Source organism: Ptychodera flava, chromosome 9 (genome assembly GCF_041260155.1).
Source record: "Ptychodera flava strain L36383 chromosome 9, AS_Pfla_20210202, whole genome shotgun sequence".
Classification (NCBI taxonomy): Eukaryota; Metazoa; Hemichordata; class Enteropneusta; family Ptychoderidae; genus Ptychodera; species Ptychodera flava.
In genome coordinates this window covers 8,298,294-8,320,793 of record NC_091936.1, presented here as the reverse complement: position 1 = coordinate 8,320,793, position 22,500 = coordinate 8,298,294, and the positions used below count along the sequence as shown (strand labels likewise).

Here is a 22,500-nt window from a genome sequence, read left to right as displayed (position 1 = left end):
AGTACTAAAACCAAAATTTACACATTGTGTAAACTCATCAAATTCAAATTAAGTTTATCTATATACAAACCAACCATTTACTGAATGTTTTGATTTTCACTATTACATTTTTTCCTGGGCGTTTATGCATAGGATACCCATGATGTATGTGGGTAATTAAACAAGAATAGATCATGGGTATTTTATGCATGCACATAGACGAGAAAAACTTTAATTTTGATATATATCCATGGATATTGGAATCGTGCATACCAGTACATTTGAAAATGTCAATGTTTTCATACCACCCACTAGCCCTGCCCTGCGCCGGAAGCTGTATGTCCTAGATTTGAATGGCAGGTAGGAGATTGAATAACCATGATGGAACAAGGGATGTGTGGTGTCAGATAGAACGTAAGTATCATAGCAGCTCATTTGCATACATTAAATCATACATCTGTGCAGTGACCAATCTTTGTCAAATACACAGTAAGTTCAATGTCATGTTCATAACAGAGAATTCTACACAGTAAAGTAAATGTTTCTAAACACCATCTTCCAAAGCACTGCTCACAGCCCATTGTACTGAGCATTGCAAGATTGACACCATATGTGCCCTTGTAAAAGTAAATACTAATTAATGTTGCAATTCAATGCAGATACACGTCAAACCTCAGAGTTAATCTTTAAATTCTGTTTTTCTCCATAAAAATGTGTCAATCAAAACTATCTTCACCCACTGATGTCTCAGAGCATTACGAAGCATTGCTGGAACAATGCCTGCAAAAATGCATGATTAAAAGTCAATCTGATGTGACAAATTTAAATGGGTCTTAAAGTTCAACAAGTAGAAAACCAACATTGAAAATTCATTTGTTGTACCATACCTATGATAACACTAAAGAAGGTGTTCACCATGGCAAGTATACAATACACAGAACACATGGTGTCAAAATCCCACTACCTTTAGTTAGCTGAGTTGTCAGAAACCCAGCATATACTCATCTGATGGTAACAATCAGCCAAACTATACTATCATGAGATTCTCATTTCCACCACAAATTTTTTCATTATTTGATCTTTCCAAGTAATGTAGATAATAAAAGTCAACAGCACTCTTCATCTCAGCCAAATTTTATACATGGTTGAACTCACCGAATTCTAATAAAGTTCATCTAATTCTAACGAACCATTTTACTAAATTTCTATTTATCGTAATAAAAGTTTCATACATACGTGTGTGTGCATAAAATGTTCATGACGTATACATGTATCATTTGTATTAGGAACCCCTTGATAGGAAGTTGTTTGTCAGTATGTAAAGTTTAAGAGGAAACGCTACTACTGATGAGGTCATAGAATGTTTGACAATAAGAAATGAATGTGAGCTGATAAGTGTTACTTAGAGGTTTCCCAAATGACTGATGGAAAAAACTTCTTTATTACACAATGTAGAGCACTGTAGATTACGAAGGAAAAGAGGCTCAGTTCGCTCTGTGTTGTGAGATTTTGTTCTTTGTTGCCTCTCTCACATGTAGCACAAGAATTAATAGGTATTTTACCACCTTGCTGTTGTATTCTTAATATGAAATCTACACCTTTTCCAATTTATTGATGTTACCATGGCAACAGTGGTGCCATCATATCACGGTATTGAAATGAAATGTACAAAGTAATCAGATTTAGTATCAAAATAATCAACTCTATGTAAAACAGGCAGCTACCATACGGGTAGCAAATCATTATTTTACTGCTTGCCATAAAACTTAGATACTAGTTTCCCTTCGTTTGCTAACCTTCGCACATCAAATGTCAGTCTGATGTTATGATGTAATTATTATTTTTTTTTTTATTATTAATTCTTTATTTCGGACAATGAGCATGTCCATATATATAAATGGTTACAGGATTGGCAAAAAGAATGATACAAAAAGGTTACATCAAGAAATATTCATTTATGGGTTAGACCATAAAGACATATTTCTGAACACAGATTAGAAGACTGAATTTATCCATCTTTCCTCAAGTCAGAAGTGAAGTACACAACATCATACACCTTACGTATAATTAGGTTCTCACTCATAGAAACCCTTTTCATCAAACTATTGATTTGCTTTCTAAGCAAAGCATCAAAAGTGTCAATCCTATTATATACAAACATAGTACTAGCACTGCTGCGTCTGTCATATCGTAGAAGTATGCGACCAGCATTATTGTAAGCAACTTTCAATTGTTTCAGGGCGCTTTTATTATAGCTGACCCATAAGTTACCACCATACAATTGATAGCAATATGCTTTAAAGAGTTTACATTTAACACTCTGAGAACACATAGAAAATTTTCTCAAAAGCATGTTAGCAGAGATATAAAAAGATCTCCTCTGACGCTCGATATCAGAATTGTCACTGAAGGTATTTGCCAACATATAGCCGAGGTGCTTTTTCTTTTCAACAAATCGCAGTTTAACTCCATTGAGATAAACAGCCGGAATATGTTCCATCATACATCGCTTGAGAATTATACACATACATACAGTTTTCTCTGTATTGAAAACAATATCATGAATATTGCCATAATTGCTACATATATTTAAAAGTATCTGAGTTCCTTTCACTGACGGGCTTATCAGACATATATCATCTGCATACATCAGATGGTTAACAAAAATACCACCGATGTTGCAACCAACCTTAGAATTAATCAATCTATGGCTAAGATGATCCATATACACATTGAAAAATTTTGGGGACAATACACCACCTTGCTTCACACCGTTTTTAACAGTAAAATGTGTTGAAATACAGGAGCCCCATCGAACAGAGATTTCCTGCGTTCTGTACCAGGTTAAAAGGTATCTCACATAGCAAATAGGAACATTACGGTTGATCAGCTTCTTGAATAATGACCAGTGATTCACACGATCGAAAGCTTTAGAAGCATCCATAAAGTAACGATAACATTGCTACCATGACTTCTATAATAGCTAATGACCTCTTTCAGGACAAACATACACATATCAGTAGAATGACAAGTTTTAAAACCAAATTGGTAAGGTGAAGATTCAAGAAACGACTCAATCTTATTCAAATAACTAATTCAAAAACTTTCGAGGTAATAGTAGACAGAGCAATCGGGCGATAGTTGTTCTTATCGCTTACATTTTTGTTCTTATCCTTAACAATGGGCACTAACAAAACTTCAGAAATCTAGGAGGACATACATTATGAATAAGCATTGAAGTGAGACACATGCTCAAAAGTACAATTAACTTATTACTAGCATATACAAAATGCTCAGATGAGAGAGAATCTGGACCAGCAGATTTACCTTGTTGTAACTTGTCAATGGCTTTACGAACATCACTAGGTGATACAAAACTCATTTGATCAAGGTTGCAATCGTCAACCTTATTCAACACGAATTCTTTGTCTCTAACCGAGTGCACCACATTTAAGAGATCACTAAATGGTTCCGCCACATTTCAGAGATATTGACATCGCCACTGCAGCCATCTACAGTGTTGGGTCTAGGCGGAGTCTTTGTAATGAGATAACAAGTATAGTTTATCAGATGGACTGCTGTTTGATGAGGACGAAATGCTTTTTGTATATCAATTGTGCAAGGTTATTAAAACCATACAAAAGAGCATGATAGTTGCACATCACAGATGATCAGCTATTAATCAAGGATGATGTTTTTGTAGCAGGCTCTATAATTAAATTTATTACTGACAATCACTCATAGATGTTCAGGAATTACATACTTTCATGAACATTGAATTAGATCTTTACAACAGCTATGTTCAGTGTACATTACTTTTGACCCGTTCTGACGTGAGATCTTATTCCAAATCTGTTGATGGATTTAGACTGCTTGACAAGGCAAGGTCAGAAAGCTGTTGACAGCACTGCGTGACAGATTGCTGAATGTAATCAGCTTTTCAGAAGTCATCCAATGCCGTGTAACATCCGCAGTGTCATCTGAGATTGCATTTAGATTCACCTCAGGGCAAACACTGTTAAGAAGTACTTTTGAAGATGCATTGAACAACATTAACATTACTTTGCAATGAAAGAGGAGATTTTCACCACTATTGATTGCTCGGCCGAGATGTGAGAAACAAAATTGATCTTTGACCTAAATATGTCAGTGCTTGTTAGTCCCCACGGACACCGTCCGGGGGGACTTATAGGTTTGGTCATGTCCGTGCGTGCGTGCGTGCGTGCGTGCGTGCGTCCGTCCGTTCACGCAGATATCTCAGAGATGCAAGAAGCGATTTCATTCAAACTTGGTACAAGGATTACTACATATGTCATACAGATGCACGTCGATTTGTTTTGTGATACGATCCAATATGGCCGCCAGGCGGCCATTTTATTACGATTTTTTCATGTACAGAGCCGTAACTCAGACATGTTTCAACCGATTTTATTCAACGTTGGTACAAGGACATTGACCAATGTCATAGATATGCACGTCAATTTGTTTTGTGATACGATCCAATATGGCCGCCAGGCGGCCATTTTATTATGATTTTTTCATGTACAGAGCCATAACTCAGACATGTTTCAACCGATTTTATTCAAACTTGCTACAAGGACATTGACCAATGTCATAGATATGCACGTCAATTTGTTTTGTGATACGATCCAATATGGCTGCCAGACGGCCATTTTATTACAATTTTTTCATATACAGAGCCATAATTCAGACATGTTTTAACCGATTTTATTCAAAGTTGGTACAAGGACATTGACCAATGTCATAGATATGCACGTCAATTTGTTTTGTGATACGATCCAATATGGCTGCTGTGTGGCCATTTTATTACAATTTGTTCATATACAGAGCCATAATTCAGACATGTTTCAACCGATTTTATTCAAAGTTGGTACAAGGACATTGACCTATGTCATAGATATATACGTCAATTTGTTATGTGATACGATCCAATATGGCCGCTAGGCAGCCATTTTATTACGATGTTTTCATGTACAGAGCCATAACTCAGATATGTTTCAACCGATTTTATTCAAAGTTGGTACAAGGAGATTGACTAATGTCATACATATGCATGTCAATTTGTTATGTGATACGATCCAATATGGCTGCCTTGCGGCCATTTTGTTACGATTTTTCATGTACAGAGCCATAATACTCTCAGGCATATCTCAACCGATTTTATTCAAAGTTGGTACAAGGACATTAACCTATGACATGCATATGTATGTCAATTTGTTTCATGATATGATCCAATATGGCTGCATGGCAGCCATTTTGTTTCAATTTTTTCCTGTCCTTAGCCAAAACTTAGGCATGTCTCAAATATGGTACCAGTGATAATCTGTCAAGTGTTAGAATTGTATGCAAAAATGTTTTGCAACATCCTGTTGATTAATTCCTAGTTGACTCATTTTATGAACTTTAGGATGGTGGCCTACATTGGTTTTATGTTTTCATCACCATGGAACTCATTCTTGGCCATTGAGCGCCATCTGTATCAAAGTATTTTTATCACAGACCTAATTAATGAAGAGGACTCTATCCTCTCTGAGGACATGTAATCAAAGTACCCATTAACAAGTGGGGACTGTGTCATCAACGATGACTTGTTTATTACACATTCATGCGGTTGCCACAAGGTTTGTTGAAAAAGTAATACGCAGGAGTACATTACAATTTTGCTCACAGTGCAGATTGAAGTTACAGGCTTTGTGCCTTCATTTCAACAACCATAGCTTCTCTTTCCATACAACAGTGATGGTACTTTGACCTCTCCTTCAGAATGTATATATGATCTCAGCAATGTTTAACCCTTTCACCACCATGGTTTGTCCCAAATCCATTGTTTTCTATGGTAAAGTTGGACCTGTACACAGGGAACTGGGGTGAAAGGGTTAAACCATTAATGTTTTAAAATGAACTCACAGATTTACTTGCAATTAGCTTGAATGTTGGCATTATGAAATTGTCAAACACCACTGAACTCTTATAATCTGAGTAACATAGATTATAGGGATAATGTTTTAACTTTCAAGCCAAAGCTACACAATTACTGAAAGTTAATGATGTTATACTCAAAGATTGAATAACTTTTTGTGCATAACTTTTTGCAGTATTAATTCCTGTACTCGTCACTGTCATCATTATTATGCGACTCATAAACCTGTGACTTTTGAAGTTGATAATATAGTTATCAACAAGATATCAACTTCAGTTATAAACAGCATATATTTCTTAATGTACTCAACACAGTAATATTGGTCCTCACAATCACATGCATCATGTGTAATGTCAATAGAATATGGAGTAGCATCTTTTAATATAGGATAAAATAAACTCAGTTCCAAGATTTTTCCCAGTCCTCTCTCCTTTTGAAAACATAATCTCCTGATTTGAATCAAGATTCCATGACAGAGTATTTTGACCCTTTCAAAGGAAAACTGTTTTCATCAAAGTCAACGCCCTCATAACTCAAACTACACCATGTATTACATTTTTTTATCTGACAGCTATCTTTTGTCAGCATCTCTCAGCATCTGTGACATCATCATGTTTTTCAAAGGCTTCCTTTGATGTCAGATATACTCTGGCATTTTAAACTTGATCATAAATCTAATCCCTGACTCTAATAACTTTATCACATGCTTTATTGTGTGTTTTCTAAGATGGCCAAATCAGCAAGTCAACAATATTAGATTTGATCCTTTCGTCTTTTTCATGGTTATACCAGTCAAATCATTCATTTTGATGGGTTGAAATTAAATCTTCCAAGATTAAGAATGTTCTTGTTTCTCTGTCTCTCCAGGTTTGAATGTCAATGTCATCGGTGGTTGTGTCAATGAACTCAAACCAGCATCAAATTCAGAATGTCATCCGCCATGTGTAGATCCATTCTCTGAATGCCGCGATGGACAGTGTCAGTGTCAAGATGGAATGATGAGTATGTAATTATGCTTTAAATTTATGAATGAATAAATGAATGATTATGTTTGTTAATTCAAAGAAAACAACACATTAAAAACAACTTACAATAGATATTATGAATTTCCATTGTTTTTTACAAAACAAAACTATTGAAATATTGTATTTATTTGTGTCATTGAAAGTTTTGTAGAATAATATTATAAGAACTAGTTTGCATCATCTTTTGACAACAAGATGCCATAGAGAATTTATACCGTAGGCGTCAGGTAATTGACTCACTTAAGAAGTGCACTGCTACAAACAAATCTAGTTCACTTCTTCACATTGCATTACAAGACAAATTTGTGTGTTGGATACACAGATTATAGTGTTGACAGTATTTCCATGTCTGTTTCCAGGCAATGGTGGGCAATGTTTTCCGAACTCTGGCTGCAAGTCTGATCATCACTGTGTGTTTGAGCATAGTCACTGTGATACAACTACTGACAAGTGTGTCTGTGGAGATGGATATGTGCTATACAATGGTAATTAGAGATTGTTTGAACCACAGTTTCTTTCATTGTGTGTTCAGTGTATTCAAGACCACCCTCAGACAGGACCTTGTCTTTTGCAATAGTGTTTTCATGTACATGTATGTGAAGTCAATTGGATTACTGTAGTCAACAAAACCCAGAGCCATGGTTTAGTTGAATCACACACATTTTAAGGTGCATGTAGGAAGATTGCATCGATCATGCTAACTGAATACACGAGTATGCTGGACAACCAGATGAATTCATGTAAAATTATGTTGAGTCTTGATATTGATTTATATCATAATATAACTATTTTACTCATTAATTTCCTATTTTGATTTGTTGAGGAAACACTCATTTTGTCATACTCATCAAAAAATTTAACACTTCCAAAAATTTTACCAATTAAGATCTTATTTTGAGGTAATGCACAGTTTAATGCTTCACTGATTTCCCAGTAAGCATAGAATGCTCAGTTAGAAATAAGAATTCACGTCACCCTAAACTCAACAAATCTCTGTTTTTTTACCCTTTTTTGTTTTTCATGAAGTGTGTGCTTTTTAGCTAACCGATAATTATTCTGATGAAGTTGTAAAAAATGTAGATAAAGCGCTTATCAAAGTTTTGTGATACAGACCAAAGCACAATCTTGTCACACATACTATTTTAAATTTTGATAATTACAAGCATCAACTATTGCAAATATTGACAACTATCCAAAACTGCACCGAGTCAGTATACATTTCTTGGAAAATGAAAATCAGCAATTTAAGATCTTGGGGTGTTCCACTCTTCAGTTGTACATGTACATGTATCTAATGTCTACACATAAAACATAGCATAATCCGTGATAATGGTAGGATACTTAATATATGAAAAAAATTACTGATGTGTATTATGTGATTGGTTGTCATTGCTATATAGGGATTGGACCCTGTCTAAAAATAAACCAAGATGAAGATGTAACAACAGACGTGGTTGAGTCGCTCCTTGATAAGGATTCTTCCAAAATGCAAGTCAATAAGAACGGTCAGTAAATGTGTTTCATAATGCCTTCTACTTGTGAAATTAAAAAAATGACCAACATTCATTGTTGTACGTAAAAGAAAATGGCAATAATGCTACCGTTGGATAATGACACTGATTGCTCCAGATGTTTGAAGATTTGTTTTCAGAATTGTAGAGTTAACTTCCTTGTAATGTTTATAAATCTGAAATATCAAAACAAATTCATTAAAATCATTTGAGATTGCTGGGTGTCTGCATGGTGTCTCCACATTGTTATTAGCTGTTTATCATAAAATGGTATTATCAAGGCTATTGAGGGTCATAGTATCTGGCATTCTCGTCCCAGGTGACATCAAAATCTGTCATTATTGTCAGTGAAACATTTTCAGTGAAACTGAAATACAGAGCACAAAATAACATGAGTGGATACAGAACCCCCTATTGTTCAAACAGTGAAGACTATCATACTAAACAAGATTGAAAAACAGCTTATCATTGTGCATGGTTTTCATGCTTGGTCAATAGTATTGTACTGCTTCAAGGAATCTCAACAGGGAAAATATCTAGTTTATTTTTCTAAGAAGATCTTTGTTATTTCCGTTCTGGAGGAGTCTTTACAGGGAAAATACCTATAAATTTTGATAACATTTTTGCGATTTTCATTCAAGAACACTAGTAGTACAGTTTCTTTCCATCATAAAATTTGTTGAATTACGAAGTATTAGCCTTGCAAACCTACTATATAATGTGCAATATGGAATGTTATTGTTGACAGTGAAATCTAGTCTCAACTTAAATTCAGTTGTCAAGGAGAATGTACAAGCTGTGTTGACAAGTTTAAGATTTATGTTTCATTTTGTGAGTAGCACAGGAAATAAGTTTTGCTAAAATTGAATGGAGAGTATATCAATAATTACAGTTAATATCTGGAGTTGAGATGGTCAGGTTTGTTCAAACTGTATTACGTTTGAGATACCTGTAATACTATCCATTGAAATCATAATGCGCAATAACAACATCAAATTACACAATACTACAAGATGTGACAACATTTGATCCATGAAGTCACAAGTATTATCATCAGTTTACAGTCACCTGAGAACAGTTGTATTTACCAATGCTTGATTCTATTTCATTTCCAGGAGACTTGTGGAAGTATGTTGCCATAGCAATCGGAGGATTACTAGCCATTGTGCTGGTCGTCATAGTAGCTGTGATACTGATGATGCGGTAAGATATTTGATACACTCACAGCATACATTAAACCCTGACAAATCCCAAACCTCAGCATATACTATATGCCTTAAGTTGTATTTGACATCAATACTATGCATGATCAACATTATACAAAAGATCATGGCAACTTCTGTGATGCCATGACGTAGAAAGCAGCCAAAAAACAGACTGTATTCCCCAAAGTATGATTAAAGAGGGTGTCTACACTCCTTTGAAATCCTTGGACTTTAAAGTCTACTGGAAAGTTCATGAAAAGTTGTTGTAAAATGAAAAGATGTCCTAGATAGTCCTGAAAATTAATGTTACCCATAATTTTGGAAAATAACAGTACGGTAGATTTATGTAAAATTATACATGACGATGATAGGTTGAACAAATGATTCTTGAAAATGGTGTTTTGAACCCTATAATGTTCTCTAAAGTCCTGGAATTTTGAGTAACTTTGAGTGTATGCACTCTTTGAGACTATTGTCAGAAGTATTTTGTTGTTTATGTGTAAAAACCGTGTCTGATGAAGTCCTGAAAGTCTGTTTATTTTTTTTCTTCGCAGACGCAAGCGGTCAAATCATGGAGAAGTCAAAGCCACTGCCAAGACTGTAGAATTCAAACACAACAACTTTGATATGAATAATTATAACAATGTCAATGAAAAATTGTCTAATATAGGAAAGGACACAAAACCAACAGAATGTTGATTTATAGGAAAGTTTTGTATTGTCTTTTGTATAAGTTTCATGAATTCTGCCATTTTCTTGTCAGAAATGTTTTGAAAGCATACTGGATATGCATCAGTGTTGTATCGTGATGTCAACTTTTATTTATGAAGAAAAAACCCATGCTAGCTATTATGTACACATTTCCATGGTTGCTTATAACTTGTAAACATGAATATTGATAAGTTTTTATCAGCTGTAGTTTACTAACTTGTCTCAAACCATGAAGACAAATATTTCACTCTCTTCTTGTAAAACTGTATGAATATATATCCAACAGTTTTAGGTTTTAAAACTATGTATAGCTTAAAAGAAATCACGACATCAAGTACCCTACGTGTGCAGATCATATTTAGGTGCTGGAGTGTGTGAAGACGTGTATTTACAGGTAGTGGTTTTGTATGTGTTTTGCTATGTGCATGTACATATAGAAAGGGGTAAATATCTGACATTCAGCAATGCGCTCCAATTGTAACCATAGCTAGGTCTTTTCTGTATCTATGACGTCGTGTGTAATCTGATATATGAACCAATTTTCATATTAAAGAGTGATCATGTTTCCTATATATTTACATAGAAAGTGAGTTTGATTCAATCCCAGATGACCAAATATTCCTAGTGAAATAATCTTGCAATTTTCAAACCAAAAGCTTACGGATATCTCTGACTGTTAATCTTGCGATAATCAAAAACAAGTTCCTGTTCCATGAGAGGCTTTGTAGTAAAGGAAGATATTTAATGAAATGCAATATAAAATATGTTTTTTGTCGACATGAGCGTGCTGTCTGTTTTAATCACGATTGCAAATTGTGTTCTTTTGACAGTGCCGTATCTCGTAGTAGTGCTTTGAGTTTCCATCAAATCTCATGAATTTTAAACAGAATTTGTACCAGAAGAACTTTGTTTTTTTACTCAGTACTCACCAGTAACGTCTCAAATCCTGAAGAGAATTTATGTAAATCATCTTTTCACATCACTTGATATGTCATTAACAAGTCTATTTTCATATTTTTTTCATGATTAAAACTTCCAACGTACATCATTTACACACCAACAAAGTAAAGTGTTTTCTATCTCTTCATTGGTTCCACTCTCCATTACTATTCCTGTTGCAAAGTTCAAAACACAGATGAATAGGTTTCACATCATTTATTCATCCACTTACAGTATCAATGCACTTACGGTCAATCACATACAGTTCTGCTACTAATAAAACACGGCTTTAACTTTTACATCTGTTTAAAATTTGTGCTGTGATATTTTCAAATGCTGCCCCTCTACAATGATTTTGTTCCATATTCTGCAATGAACTTTATCTGAAAAAATTCCTTGAAGAGTTACAAATAAAATAATATCCACACTCACATACACTTGACAATATTTAACAGTCAAAGATAATAGTTGTGTTTTTCAGACATGTCTAGGAAGATGTAATTTTCAAGCATAGCTCTTTCCTGTGAAGTTTCACATTTCTGATTATTTATACAACATCCGACAGCCATTACAGTCAATACTGAGCAGCCCCAGACATTTAATTTTCCAAATACATATCACACAATTTAATGTCACTGACTTGCAGGGTTAGTGTCTATTTGACTTTGATTTGCCAGACCCCTGATGGTATTAATAAAGATTTTTTTATAAAATTCAGACTGGATTTTTTCATTGGGTATCAGATAACGAGACCTCACATCATTCTTTGTTAAGTGATACAATTCTTTGATGGGCAAAGCTTCATGGTGGAGACGTGCATTTCTTGCCGACAGCAAAGCCTGCTATGACTCTGCTGCATCCGCCCTTTCACTATGCTGTAAAGACATGTGACACTGACTTCAAAATCCCTTTTTTCCAATGGTAAGCTGTCACACAAAGCCGGCACAGCTCATAGAAGAATGGTATCATTCCCTACAGAGTTTTAATCTGGAGTTCCTTGGGAACTGTTCTATAGAAGCTATTTTCAGCCTGCATTACTGTACCAAAATGAAATGAGTGATAAAAATAGTTACAGAAATAATCCTCTTTTTCACATACAGTAGACATTTCTTTTGTCAAGACCTGTTTTGATGAACAAAGGAAGTAAGGGATTTTCGGGTTCTGTGTTCAGGTCGAGATCTAAAAGGGTATATATGAGAGTCCATTTTGATGGACCATTGTTGGTCATATTTGATGGAAGTCAACCGTCGACGTGGAATGCTTGCATTTCTAATCATGAGAGTACAGCTTCAAACAACATTTAACAACATTATTCTGACTCATTGATGCTCTCATCAGAAAAAAATCTATACAATATTTCACACAGATAGAAATGAGTCCTATTTTTTCACATTGCCTGAATTTAAGTTTATGGCATGGAGTATTTTTAATGTATTTTTGATGCCCTACCTTAACCTAAGCATATGTTGTGCAATTGTGAATGAAAAAATGAAAAATAAAATGACACAAACAGATGTACTTCACTTAAACTTTTATTTTCCACGGAAATGTTTATGCCTGAGGATGTTGAGACCTGATGATGTGTTTGTTGTATAACTTGCTAGACAATACGGTGACTGTATTGCAGCAAAACAAACTATTCAGTAATATTTGTCTGCAGGCCTGCAGTGAAAGATGTCCAGCTATGTATAAAGTAAACCAAATATCGAGTATGTGCTCGTCTCAGGGATCATTTCATGATCAGTAAGACGAGAACATTACCCCGTACCGAGTGCCGTTGAATTCTAATACAGCTTGCAAAGACACTAGTGTTGAAATACTTCAAGGCATATGTGTGGACTAAATTGCATTTGAATTATAAGTCTCTAAAATGTCCCATACTGTGCAGCTCGAACTGTAGAATATTACTATGACAGATGTAGAATTTAGGATTCAATGAATATAATATAATATAATATAATATAATATATATAATAATATATATAATAATATATGGAAACCATCGGCACGCAGGCAGTCATGCCCTAAAATCTTTCATTATCAATAAATCGTGATTTCCTCGTGTAAGTTTTGCCCACTTTACTTTTTCATTTGTATTTAAGACTATGTTATTGTTCTTTTGGGAGCCAGATTTACATTAGCTTCACATAAGCTATTTCTACCTCCCCGTCACATCTCTGCCCTACGAGCATGTAAAATATGGTTACGATTCTTACCTTTTTTTTTCCTGTTCTAAGCTTATGTATTTTTGTAAATCAAGATTTATATTTTATTTGTTCCATAGGATAAAGAATTACATCAACAAGTATGTAGTAAAGACAATGGAACTTTACAAGAAATGTGACGAATAAATAAATAAATAAATAAATAAATCAAGTTCTTGTGTAGTATATATAGTACACAAACTCCAATTAGGCACGCACGCAAATACAGACAGACAGACATACAGATTGACGACCGACACCGGACCGTTACCCGCCCGAATAGCTTTTGTACCACAGTCTACAATAGCTAAAAATCAAGATAACTCGTTCGCCTGAGATGACATGGAGAGAAAATCGCCCGTTAATTCAACGAAAATTAAAGTGGCATATATACTCTGGTACAGTTTGTCAGATGTTTTCATTATCATAACCCTTTTTGTTGAAGGAAAATAGAAAGAGAGTTTGCGAATAATACCCAAAAGCTTGAGTTTTCAAGCAAAAAGCTGTACACCAATAATGTAACTCCCTCATTCTTAATCGTTCTTTGAAAGATGCGTTGGTTTGCCTTGATAATCAATAGACAGTCCTGAAGGAGATTACCATAACTTGCTGATGATTTCTTTCAGCCTTGTTCAAATGAACAAACAGAAAATATGCCATAAGACACGGTAGATACGGTTCTTGAAAAGTGCAACTTCATCATCAACATAACGTAGTGTTGATGGTGAACAGAAACACGGCTGTAGACAAACAACATATAGCAAATTTTACCATTTCTAAATTTCTAAATTTAACAGTGTTTCACTGTCTTCAGGACGAGATTAAGACCCAGATCCTTTCACCAATCTTTAAAAAATTTCCTCATCTATAATGCCAACATCTGTATTTTCCTAGCTAATTCTCTCACTTTCCCGAAATCAACATATTTGAAGTTTCATGAACTCCGCCAGTCAATCACGAAAACTTGTAAATTCTCTTTATCTCAACGATGACAGTGCAGAAACACCTTGGGTAGAATTTCTTTGATCCTGTTTTTCAGATCTCGATTGAAATAGCCGTAGATCAGTGGATCCATGACGGAATTTCCCAAAGCGAGTAAACTTATAAATGATCGTACCTCCAGCGATATCAGTCGAGGTGAATAGAATGCATCTATCAGTAATGATAGAAACAACGGAAACCATGAAATTTCAAAATATGCGAGTATGTAAATGACCGTTCGAAATGCTTTACGATTGTTTTTCCGGTTGGTTGTGCCGTTTGCTCTTGTTCTGCGCCTTGCCTGCTTCACTGTTCAAGTCAGAAACCGATGCGCCGTTGGACACGTTATTTTTCGAGGCATGGTGTTCATCATTTTCAACGCTTCCCTCCATCTCCTTCGCTTCAACTTCGCAGTGCCTGATGCGCTTGGCTTGTCTGTTCGCCTCACTCAGGATGCGGCAATACAGGGCTGTAGACACAACTATTGGAATGACGAGCCCCATCAGAAAGAGGACGACAGCGTATCCTGGTGGATATACCTCGCCTCTCTGACAAGTATTGGTTGTCCTCCGCCATCCCATCAAGGGCAGAAACCCTATGATAAAAGCGTAAACCCACACAACACATATGATGATCAGAGCACGACATTTACTCATTGTCACGTTGTATTTGAGAGGCGACGTAATTGCAAGGTATCTGTCGACGGTGACGGCAACGATGTTAGCGATAGAACTGATGCAGACTATCACCGTAAAAGACGCTGCGTACATACAGGTTGTGTATCCCTTTAGCAAAGCAGTTGGGAAGGCGAAATTTATGGGAATGACGACCACTCCTACCATTAAGTCACTTGACGCCAAACTCAAGATGAAGAAGTTTGTCACTGTTCGCAAACGTGCCGTGGTCAGAACGGCAAATACAAGAATCCCGTTACCAAGGATGATCAAGAACATTAGCGTAGCGAGCACTGACCAGTGGAAAGCTTCAGCCAGATTCGAATCCACATCAAACCTGTCCAAGGTATCGTTGATGCTACTGTTTGCAGTCATCTCGATCGATCAGATGGACTTGACTTTGGAAGGATGGCTTGGAAATATCGATATGTTAAATACAAGTAAACTCCTCAGAATAGAAGCCTTTACATTCACCGATTGATCACAATACTTGACACTTATGAAAATCTAACCAACTTAGCTGAAACAGGAATAAAACATTACGAAGTTCAATAGCTCAGATTTTAAAAGAAAACTTGTATGCAATGTCCTCGTAAACACCATTTGTTGTCCCCCCCCCCCCCGCGATTATAGATCATTAAGTATTTTATCTCATATACATGTAATTAGCATGGATTATCTGTGAATGACTGCAGCATATGGCTTTTCTTATATTTTCTCATCAACAACTTTGATCAACTTCAATAGCATTAACACCACGATGAAATTAATGTATGCCGTGTGTACTATTCTTTGAACTACTTACCTGACAAATATACCTGTCCGTTAACATCTAACCTCCAAACTTAGCCGAACTTTGGACGCGCGCATTGTATCTCCCACTTGAACGATCAAAAGCGCAATGAACACTGAGAGAGCATCAGGTCGATCGTCATTTTTCGCATCCGTATCCATGACAACACGCTTTCATCCCTTCGTGATGGCCCTCTACGTGACAGCTGAAACAATGGCCTGGAAATCGGACAGTGTGTCAAACTATATCTGAATGATACATGGAGAACTTTAAAGATTCACAGACCAGTGACTGTGCTTTGGACTTGCTTTACTAATGACCGTGCTGCGAACAGAGAGATCAGAATATTATTCCGCCACTCCTTTACGATGTTCTATACCCTGAATGTGTCGACTCAAAGCGTGTTCTATCTCATTTCAAATCTACATCAGGTCAATATCTCAGGGACAAAGTACTCGATATGACTTGTGGCTTATCACGATGCTATTAACAATAATGCAAATGTTCCCTCCGACTGCGACGTTAGCGTGATATTTTCAGCAAAAAACCTGAGTGATCTCTCCTTACTTAAAAACATTTTGTATAAGTCCTAAAGAGTTAAAGCTTTGCATGCATATTAGGTTCTGGACAACGACGCCAGTATCAACTCATGATGAGTCAATTATGGTCTGATACTGCTATCATATCAGTAGCCTAGACCCTATTCGTCGCTTTCGGCCTTGGACGAATACCGAAAGCGAAGAATAGTCTAGGCTATCAATCAGCAACTCTATTCAACTGCGGTAAGTCTCAATATTCTTAAGCCATATTATTCTTCAGATAACATGAACACTTCAATTAGTTTACACTTTCCCCCAAGACTTCTATGTAATGTTTTGCTTTCATGGACTAGAATAAAATGTTAAAAAGATGGTTCACTTTTTCAGAGACATTTACACTGGATGTTTGATTTTTCACCTACATTAGAGCTGTGATACACTTTTCCATCCAGCTGAATATTCGTTTTGTTTCATCACTACACAACTCTGAATTTTTAAAACCTTGTATGTACATATCACATAAACAATCATATTTTACGTAAGGGAAAGTCCTTATTGATTTGATTACTGGTGTTTTATATCCATCTGATTATTCTGTATCTTCTCTAAGGAGTTTCGTTATTGTATTCGCTTCTCTTGCTCTTTCTGTTTACGGATATGTCGCGCCTTTACATTTCATATCAGTGATACCTTGATTTACATACATGTACTAACATTCGATATTATACTCTACGATAGAGGGCGTTATTTTACTACGAGAAATGTACTCTTCGCTGCCACAGCAAGAATGGAATCATCATTGTACTGAAATACTGTAAATGCTTTCTTATTCTGCTTTCAATGAACAAAGTGATTCTCCTGTACATTGTAGACAAAACGTCTTTACCGCGCAAGTGCGTTGCGATATACAGTGTATATAAGAGGATACTAAAAGAGAAAGACATTTTGGAGAACAAAAAAGTGCTTTTGACGAAGTGCACACAAGCATGTGAGACGATGTTGGCGGATTGGGTAACACATGGAGGTGGAAGCGAGACTTACTTCTACCACTGTCCCCACCCACAGGCTACAAAATGTTAAATGCCCAAGTGGCCACTCGCAGATCTCTAATGGGCACTGGTGCTGTGTGCATATTCCAATGTGTTGAAAGCTCTATTTTACAGATATTTAGAAGACAAACAGTAACAATAAATCAACAAAGAGAAAATAGTTGTATTCTTCAATTTTATTTCCCAATAACAGCATAAGCAACAACAATGTTAAACACCCGGATTACCCTACACAACCACAGGCAACCCAATAGGTTCTGAGTTTTTCACACTGTTTTCTCTATCATTTTCTCTTCTTTCTTCATGCTCTGAATGATCGAATAAATAAAATAAATGGTTTATATAACCTAACCTAGCCTCTGTGACTCTTTATTTTTTTACACTCCATTACAAGGACGTATATCTCTCATACACACATGCTGTAATTAATTAGTCAACACAACTAATTATGTTAATCCGTGGACTTATCAGGATTTTACGGATTGGTCAACATCGCGAAAGATAGGAATGGTTACTAAAACGGGCATCACTATCTTTCCGATGTTGACCAACCTCTGATAAGTCTACGGATTAGCATAATTAGTTGTGTTGACTCAATAATTACAGCATGTGTGTATGAGAGATATACGTCCTTGTAATGGAGTGTAAAATAAATAAAGAGTCACAGAGGCTAGGTTAGGTTATATAAACCATTTTATTTATTTATTCCGATCATTCAGAGCATGAAGAAAGAAGAGAAAATGATAGAGAAAACAGTGTGAAAAACTCAGAACCTATTGGGTCCCCTGTGACACAACGGGCAATATCATGCTTATGGAAATGATTTACCATATTCCTTTCATTCAAATCGTCTTCACCTGTGTGGATTCTTAATGTCTGAGTGTGCAGGGCTAATTTTTGCCTAAAAATTGTACATTCTTTGTGGTGAAATGCTTTTCACTTATGATTAGAAAGTGCCTCTTCAAAGTGCCGCTCTGTACAATGTTTTGCCACATTCTTTGCATTCAAATGGTCTATTACCCGTGTGAATTCTTGTGTGAATATTAAGTGAAGATTTGTGCCCAAACATTCTGCCACATTCCTTGCAGTGAAAGGGTTTTTTACCATGTGGCTTAGAAAGTGTCTCTTCAATTGCTCTTCTGTACAAACGTTTTACCACATTCCTCACACTCAAATGGTCTTTCACCAGTATGAATTCTTTTGTGTTTCTTCAGTGCACTTTGAACTCTGAAAGTTTTATCACATTCTGTGCATTCAAATGGCCTTTCACCTGTATGGATTCTTTTGTGCGTCTTCAGTACACCTGAAAATCTGAATGTTTCACCACATTCTTTGCATTCATATGGTTTTTCATCTGTGTGTATTCTAACGTGGCTCTTTAAAGTACTTTTCTGTACAAATGTTTTACCACATTCTTTGCATTCAAATGGTCTTTCCCCTGTGTGGGTTCTTGTATGAGTCTTAAGTGATGAGCTTTGCCTAAACATTTTACCACATTGTTTACAGTGAAATGGTTTTTCACCACTATGGACAAGAAAGTGGCGGTTCAAATGGATTTTCAGTACGAATGTTTTACCACATTCTTTGCATTCAAATGGTCTTTCTCCTGTGTGGATTCTAACATGTCTCTCCAAATGGCTTGGCTCTCCAAATGGTTTACCACATTCTTGGCATTCAAATACTCTTGCACCTGTATGAATTTGTATGTGATGCTTGAAACCCTCTTTACTGATATATATCTCTCCACGTTCTTTGCACTTAAATGGTGTTTCACCTTTGTGGATTACTTTGTGATTATTCAATGATGAACGACGCCCAAACATCTTACCACATTCCTCACATTCAAATGGTCTTTCACCAGTATGAATTCTTGTGTGCCTGCTCAGTGCACTTCGATCTCTGAAAGTTTTACCACATTCTGTGCATTCACATGGCCTTTCATCAGTATGAATTCTTTTGTGCGCATTAAGTGTGTAATGCTCTCTGAACATTTTACCACAGTCTTTGCACTGAAATGGTTTTTCACCATTGTGGATTAGAAAGTGTCGGTTCAAAGTGCTTTTCAGTACAAATTTTTTACCACATTCTATGCATTCAAATGGCTTTTCACCAGTATGAATTCTTTTGTGCGTATTAAGTGTGCTGTTCATATTACCACTGTCTTTGCACTGAAATAATTTTTCGTCATTGTGGCTTAGAAAGTGCCTGTTCAAAGTGCTTTTCCGTGTAAATTTTTTACCACATTCTTTGCATTCAAATGTTTTTTCACTTGTGTGAATTAGGAGGTGACTATGAAAATTGCTTTTCTGTATAAATGTTTTACCACATTCTTTACATTCAAATGGCCTTTCACCGGTATGAATTCTTTTGTGCCTATTCAGTGTGCCTAGCATTTTGAAAGTTTTACCACATTCTGTGCATTCATATGACTTTTCAACACTATGAAGTCTTGTGTGGTAATTCAGTCTGCCTTGATCTCCAAAAGTTTTACCACATTCTTTGCATTCAAATGGTTTTTCACTTGTGTGAATTAGAAGGTGTCTATTAAAATTGCTTTTCTGTATAAATGTTTTACCACATTCTTTACATTCACATGGCCTTTCACCAGTATGAATTCTTTTGTGCCTATTGAGTCTGCTTCGCATTCTGAAAGTTTTACCACATTCTTTGCATTCAAATATCCTTTCAGAAGTATGGATTCTTTTGTGCTTATCCAGTGTGCATTCATCTTTGAATGTTTTATGACATTCTTTGCATTCAAATAGTTTTTTATCTGTTTGGTTTCTAATGTGGCCCTCCAAATTGCTCTGCTGTACAAAGGCTCTACATTCAATTGTGTCCATCATGATGTCAGGTTTCAGTGTAGCTTCACATTTAAACATTTTACCACATTCTTCCAATGAAAATGTCCTTCAGCTGAATGGTTTCTTATGTGATTTCAAAACTGCCTTGACTTGTGATTGTTGCACCTCATTCTCTGTATCCAAAAGGCCTGGTGTTGACTCGGATGTGATTCCTCAGATCTGAATCTTGCAAATATTGTCCTCACACTCTCTGCATACAGTAAATGTCTTGTCTTTGGATGTAGTTCTGTTCTCAATAGCTCATGTTTCTCATCACAACGGTTGCTTCTATACAATGAACACTGAAGTCTAGCATAGGCATCTGAATCAGGATGTGAATGATGAGGGACACAGCTGAAGATAGAAAAAACAGTAATGCACATTAAAATGAAAAATAAAAACATTTTGTGTCCCATTCAATGGGCTGAAGATGAACACCAGTTTCATAACGCCTGAAGAAGTCATATAATTTGCATTAAACAAATTTTAATTAGTTTACAAAATAGTGTTTGTCTATTAGTGTTGTGACAAACAGTCATCTCTGTCCATTCTTATCATTGCATTGATGAACACAGAAGCTGGTCACCTCGACCCCTATCCATTTTGACCAAGTTATTCACTCCCTCTTGTCGCTGGTTGTGGTCACCTCAACTCAGGTACCCAAGTCACTTCGACCTCATCAAACTTTTTCCGTCATTAAGAAGCATCCATAGTGAGGGCGCCTATTCTGGCTCAATTTAAAAACAGCAAAAACGTCAAAGTGCAAAAATTCACATCCTTGAAAACCATGTACCAATAATATGATGGTGTAGCAAAGAAAAGGGTTGATGAGTATACATACAGTACTTGCATTGGAGTGCCAAAACGACAGGATAGGCAGTCAAAAACAGCAGTTTCCTTGCTGATATGCAGCATTGAATAAGCTCTTCTCTGATTGGTCCATTGTCACTATTCACAGTGACTTAGGGAGTCCATTAGTGTTGTTTTAATTATATTGGTAAGATTCAGCTACCCAATTGGATAACAGCTTATTCAATGCTGCACATTAGCCCCCGTTTCATGTAAAAAGTCACACTGTTGTCAGCGGGCTGCCATTTTCCAAAATGACGGAGCCAGGGAAGTAGTATTGTGAGAAGGAACTCGAGATGTGACATTATGAGATGGTTGACAGTTTCTGTTCAGTGTACCTCAGGTAGGGAGTACAGCGTCAGCAATTGTATGCGCATTATGGTTTGGCATCCGTATTTCATACCCATTTTCGTTTTCGTTCTTTCCACTTTGTTACCAAGAACCACTGATATTTACTCTAATATGCAGTGTTTTTTCTGCATAATTACTTAAGGGGCAATTTCTGCCCCATTCATCAAAATCAGGGGGCAGACTTGACATTTTAGGGGCAGAAACAACACAAATTCACAGGTCAGTAAACTATGTGCTCTGGTCTCCATTATATTAGCGTATTTGCCTGCTGTATTTTGTGCACGATTTTCGCGCTGTTAGTAACTTTTAAAGGGCAGAGAAATGGCTCGAAATGCACAATCTGCACAATTGCGCAGTCGAGAGAAAACCCTGAATATGTGAAGCCTGCGTCAACCATTTAAAAAAATGAACAATCAATTAGGTTTTGGAGAAATTGGCCATTTGATTTTGTTGTTTTGATATCCGTAAAACACAATGGCGGTTAAGGTACCTCGCCTGCATTCTAGTGCATGATCCAAGTCTAAATTGTGCCTGATGATAAACTTTTACGACAGGTATCACATGACATGAGGTGTTTATTTTGGTGTGGGGTGGATTGTATTCAAACCGAAATGAGGCTCTACAATTACAAACAGACATCTTATCAAACCATAAGGCACATTGTAACAATAAGGACCCAGGCGTTTCCCAAACCGTGTGTGGAGGGACTGGACTTAAGTTTGTGAATCCATAGAAGATACAATTAAAAAGTGGAAATCTTTAGTCTTGCTATTCATCTTTGGTAACTAGATATTGAATTATGTCCATGGGAAAACCATTATGTGCAAAGTGTTAAATCTAATAAATAATGTAAAAGAAGAAGATCAATTTCAATCAGTGTCTTACTGCTGTATTTCTTCCAGACAC

The 22,500-nt window shown here is 36.1% G+C and overlaps 2 protein-coding genes and 1 pseudogene across 2 annotated transcripts; 1 reads left to right on the top strand and 2 right to left on the bottom strand.

Moving 5' to 3' along the window:
* Nucleotides 1-292: 292 nt before the first annotated feature.
* On the top strand, nucleotides 293-12,028 carry LOC139139915 (uncharacterized). The gene is made up of 6 exons (XM_070708878.1): nucleotides 293-393; nucleotides 6,788-6,922; nucleotides 7,305-7,430; nucleotides 8,346-8,450; nucleotides 9,572-9,659; nucleotides 10,216-12,028. Exons 1-6 carry the CDS (start codon nucleotides 333-335, stop codon nucleotides 10,358-10,360), a joined length of 660 nt encoding a protein of 219 aa, XP_070564979.1. The 5' UTR covers nucleotides 293-332; the 3' UTR covers nucleotides 10,361-12,028.
* Nucleotides 12,029-14,497: 2,469 nt separating this feature from the next.
* Nucleotides 14,498-15,545, bottom strand: LOC139139990 (octopamine receptor beta-2R-like; annotated as a pseudogene).
* A 2,681-nt stretch (nucleotides 15,546-18,226) lies between these two features.
* On the bottom strand, nucleotides 18,227-20,579 carry LOC139139914 (zinc finger protein 420-like). The gene has a single exon (XM_070708877.1). The coding sequence runs from the start codon at nucleotides 20,431-20,433 to the stop codon at nucleotides 18,679-18,681; it is 1,755 nt and encodes a 584-aa protein (XP_070564978.1). The 5' UTR covers nucleotides 20,434-20,579; the 3' UTR covers nucleotides 18,227-18,678.
* Nucleotides 20,580-22,500: the final 1,921 nt, after the last annotated feature.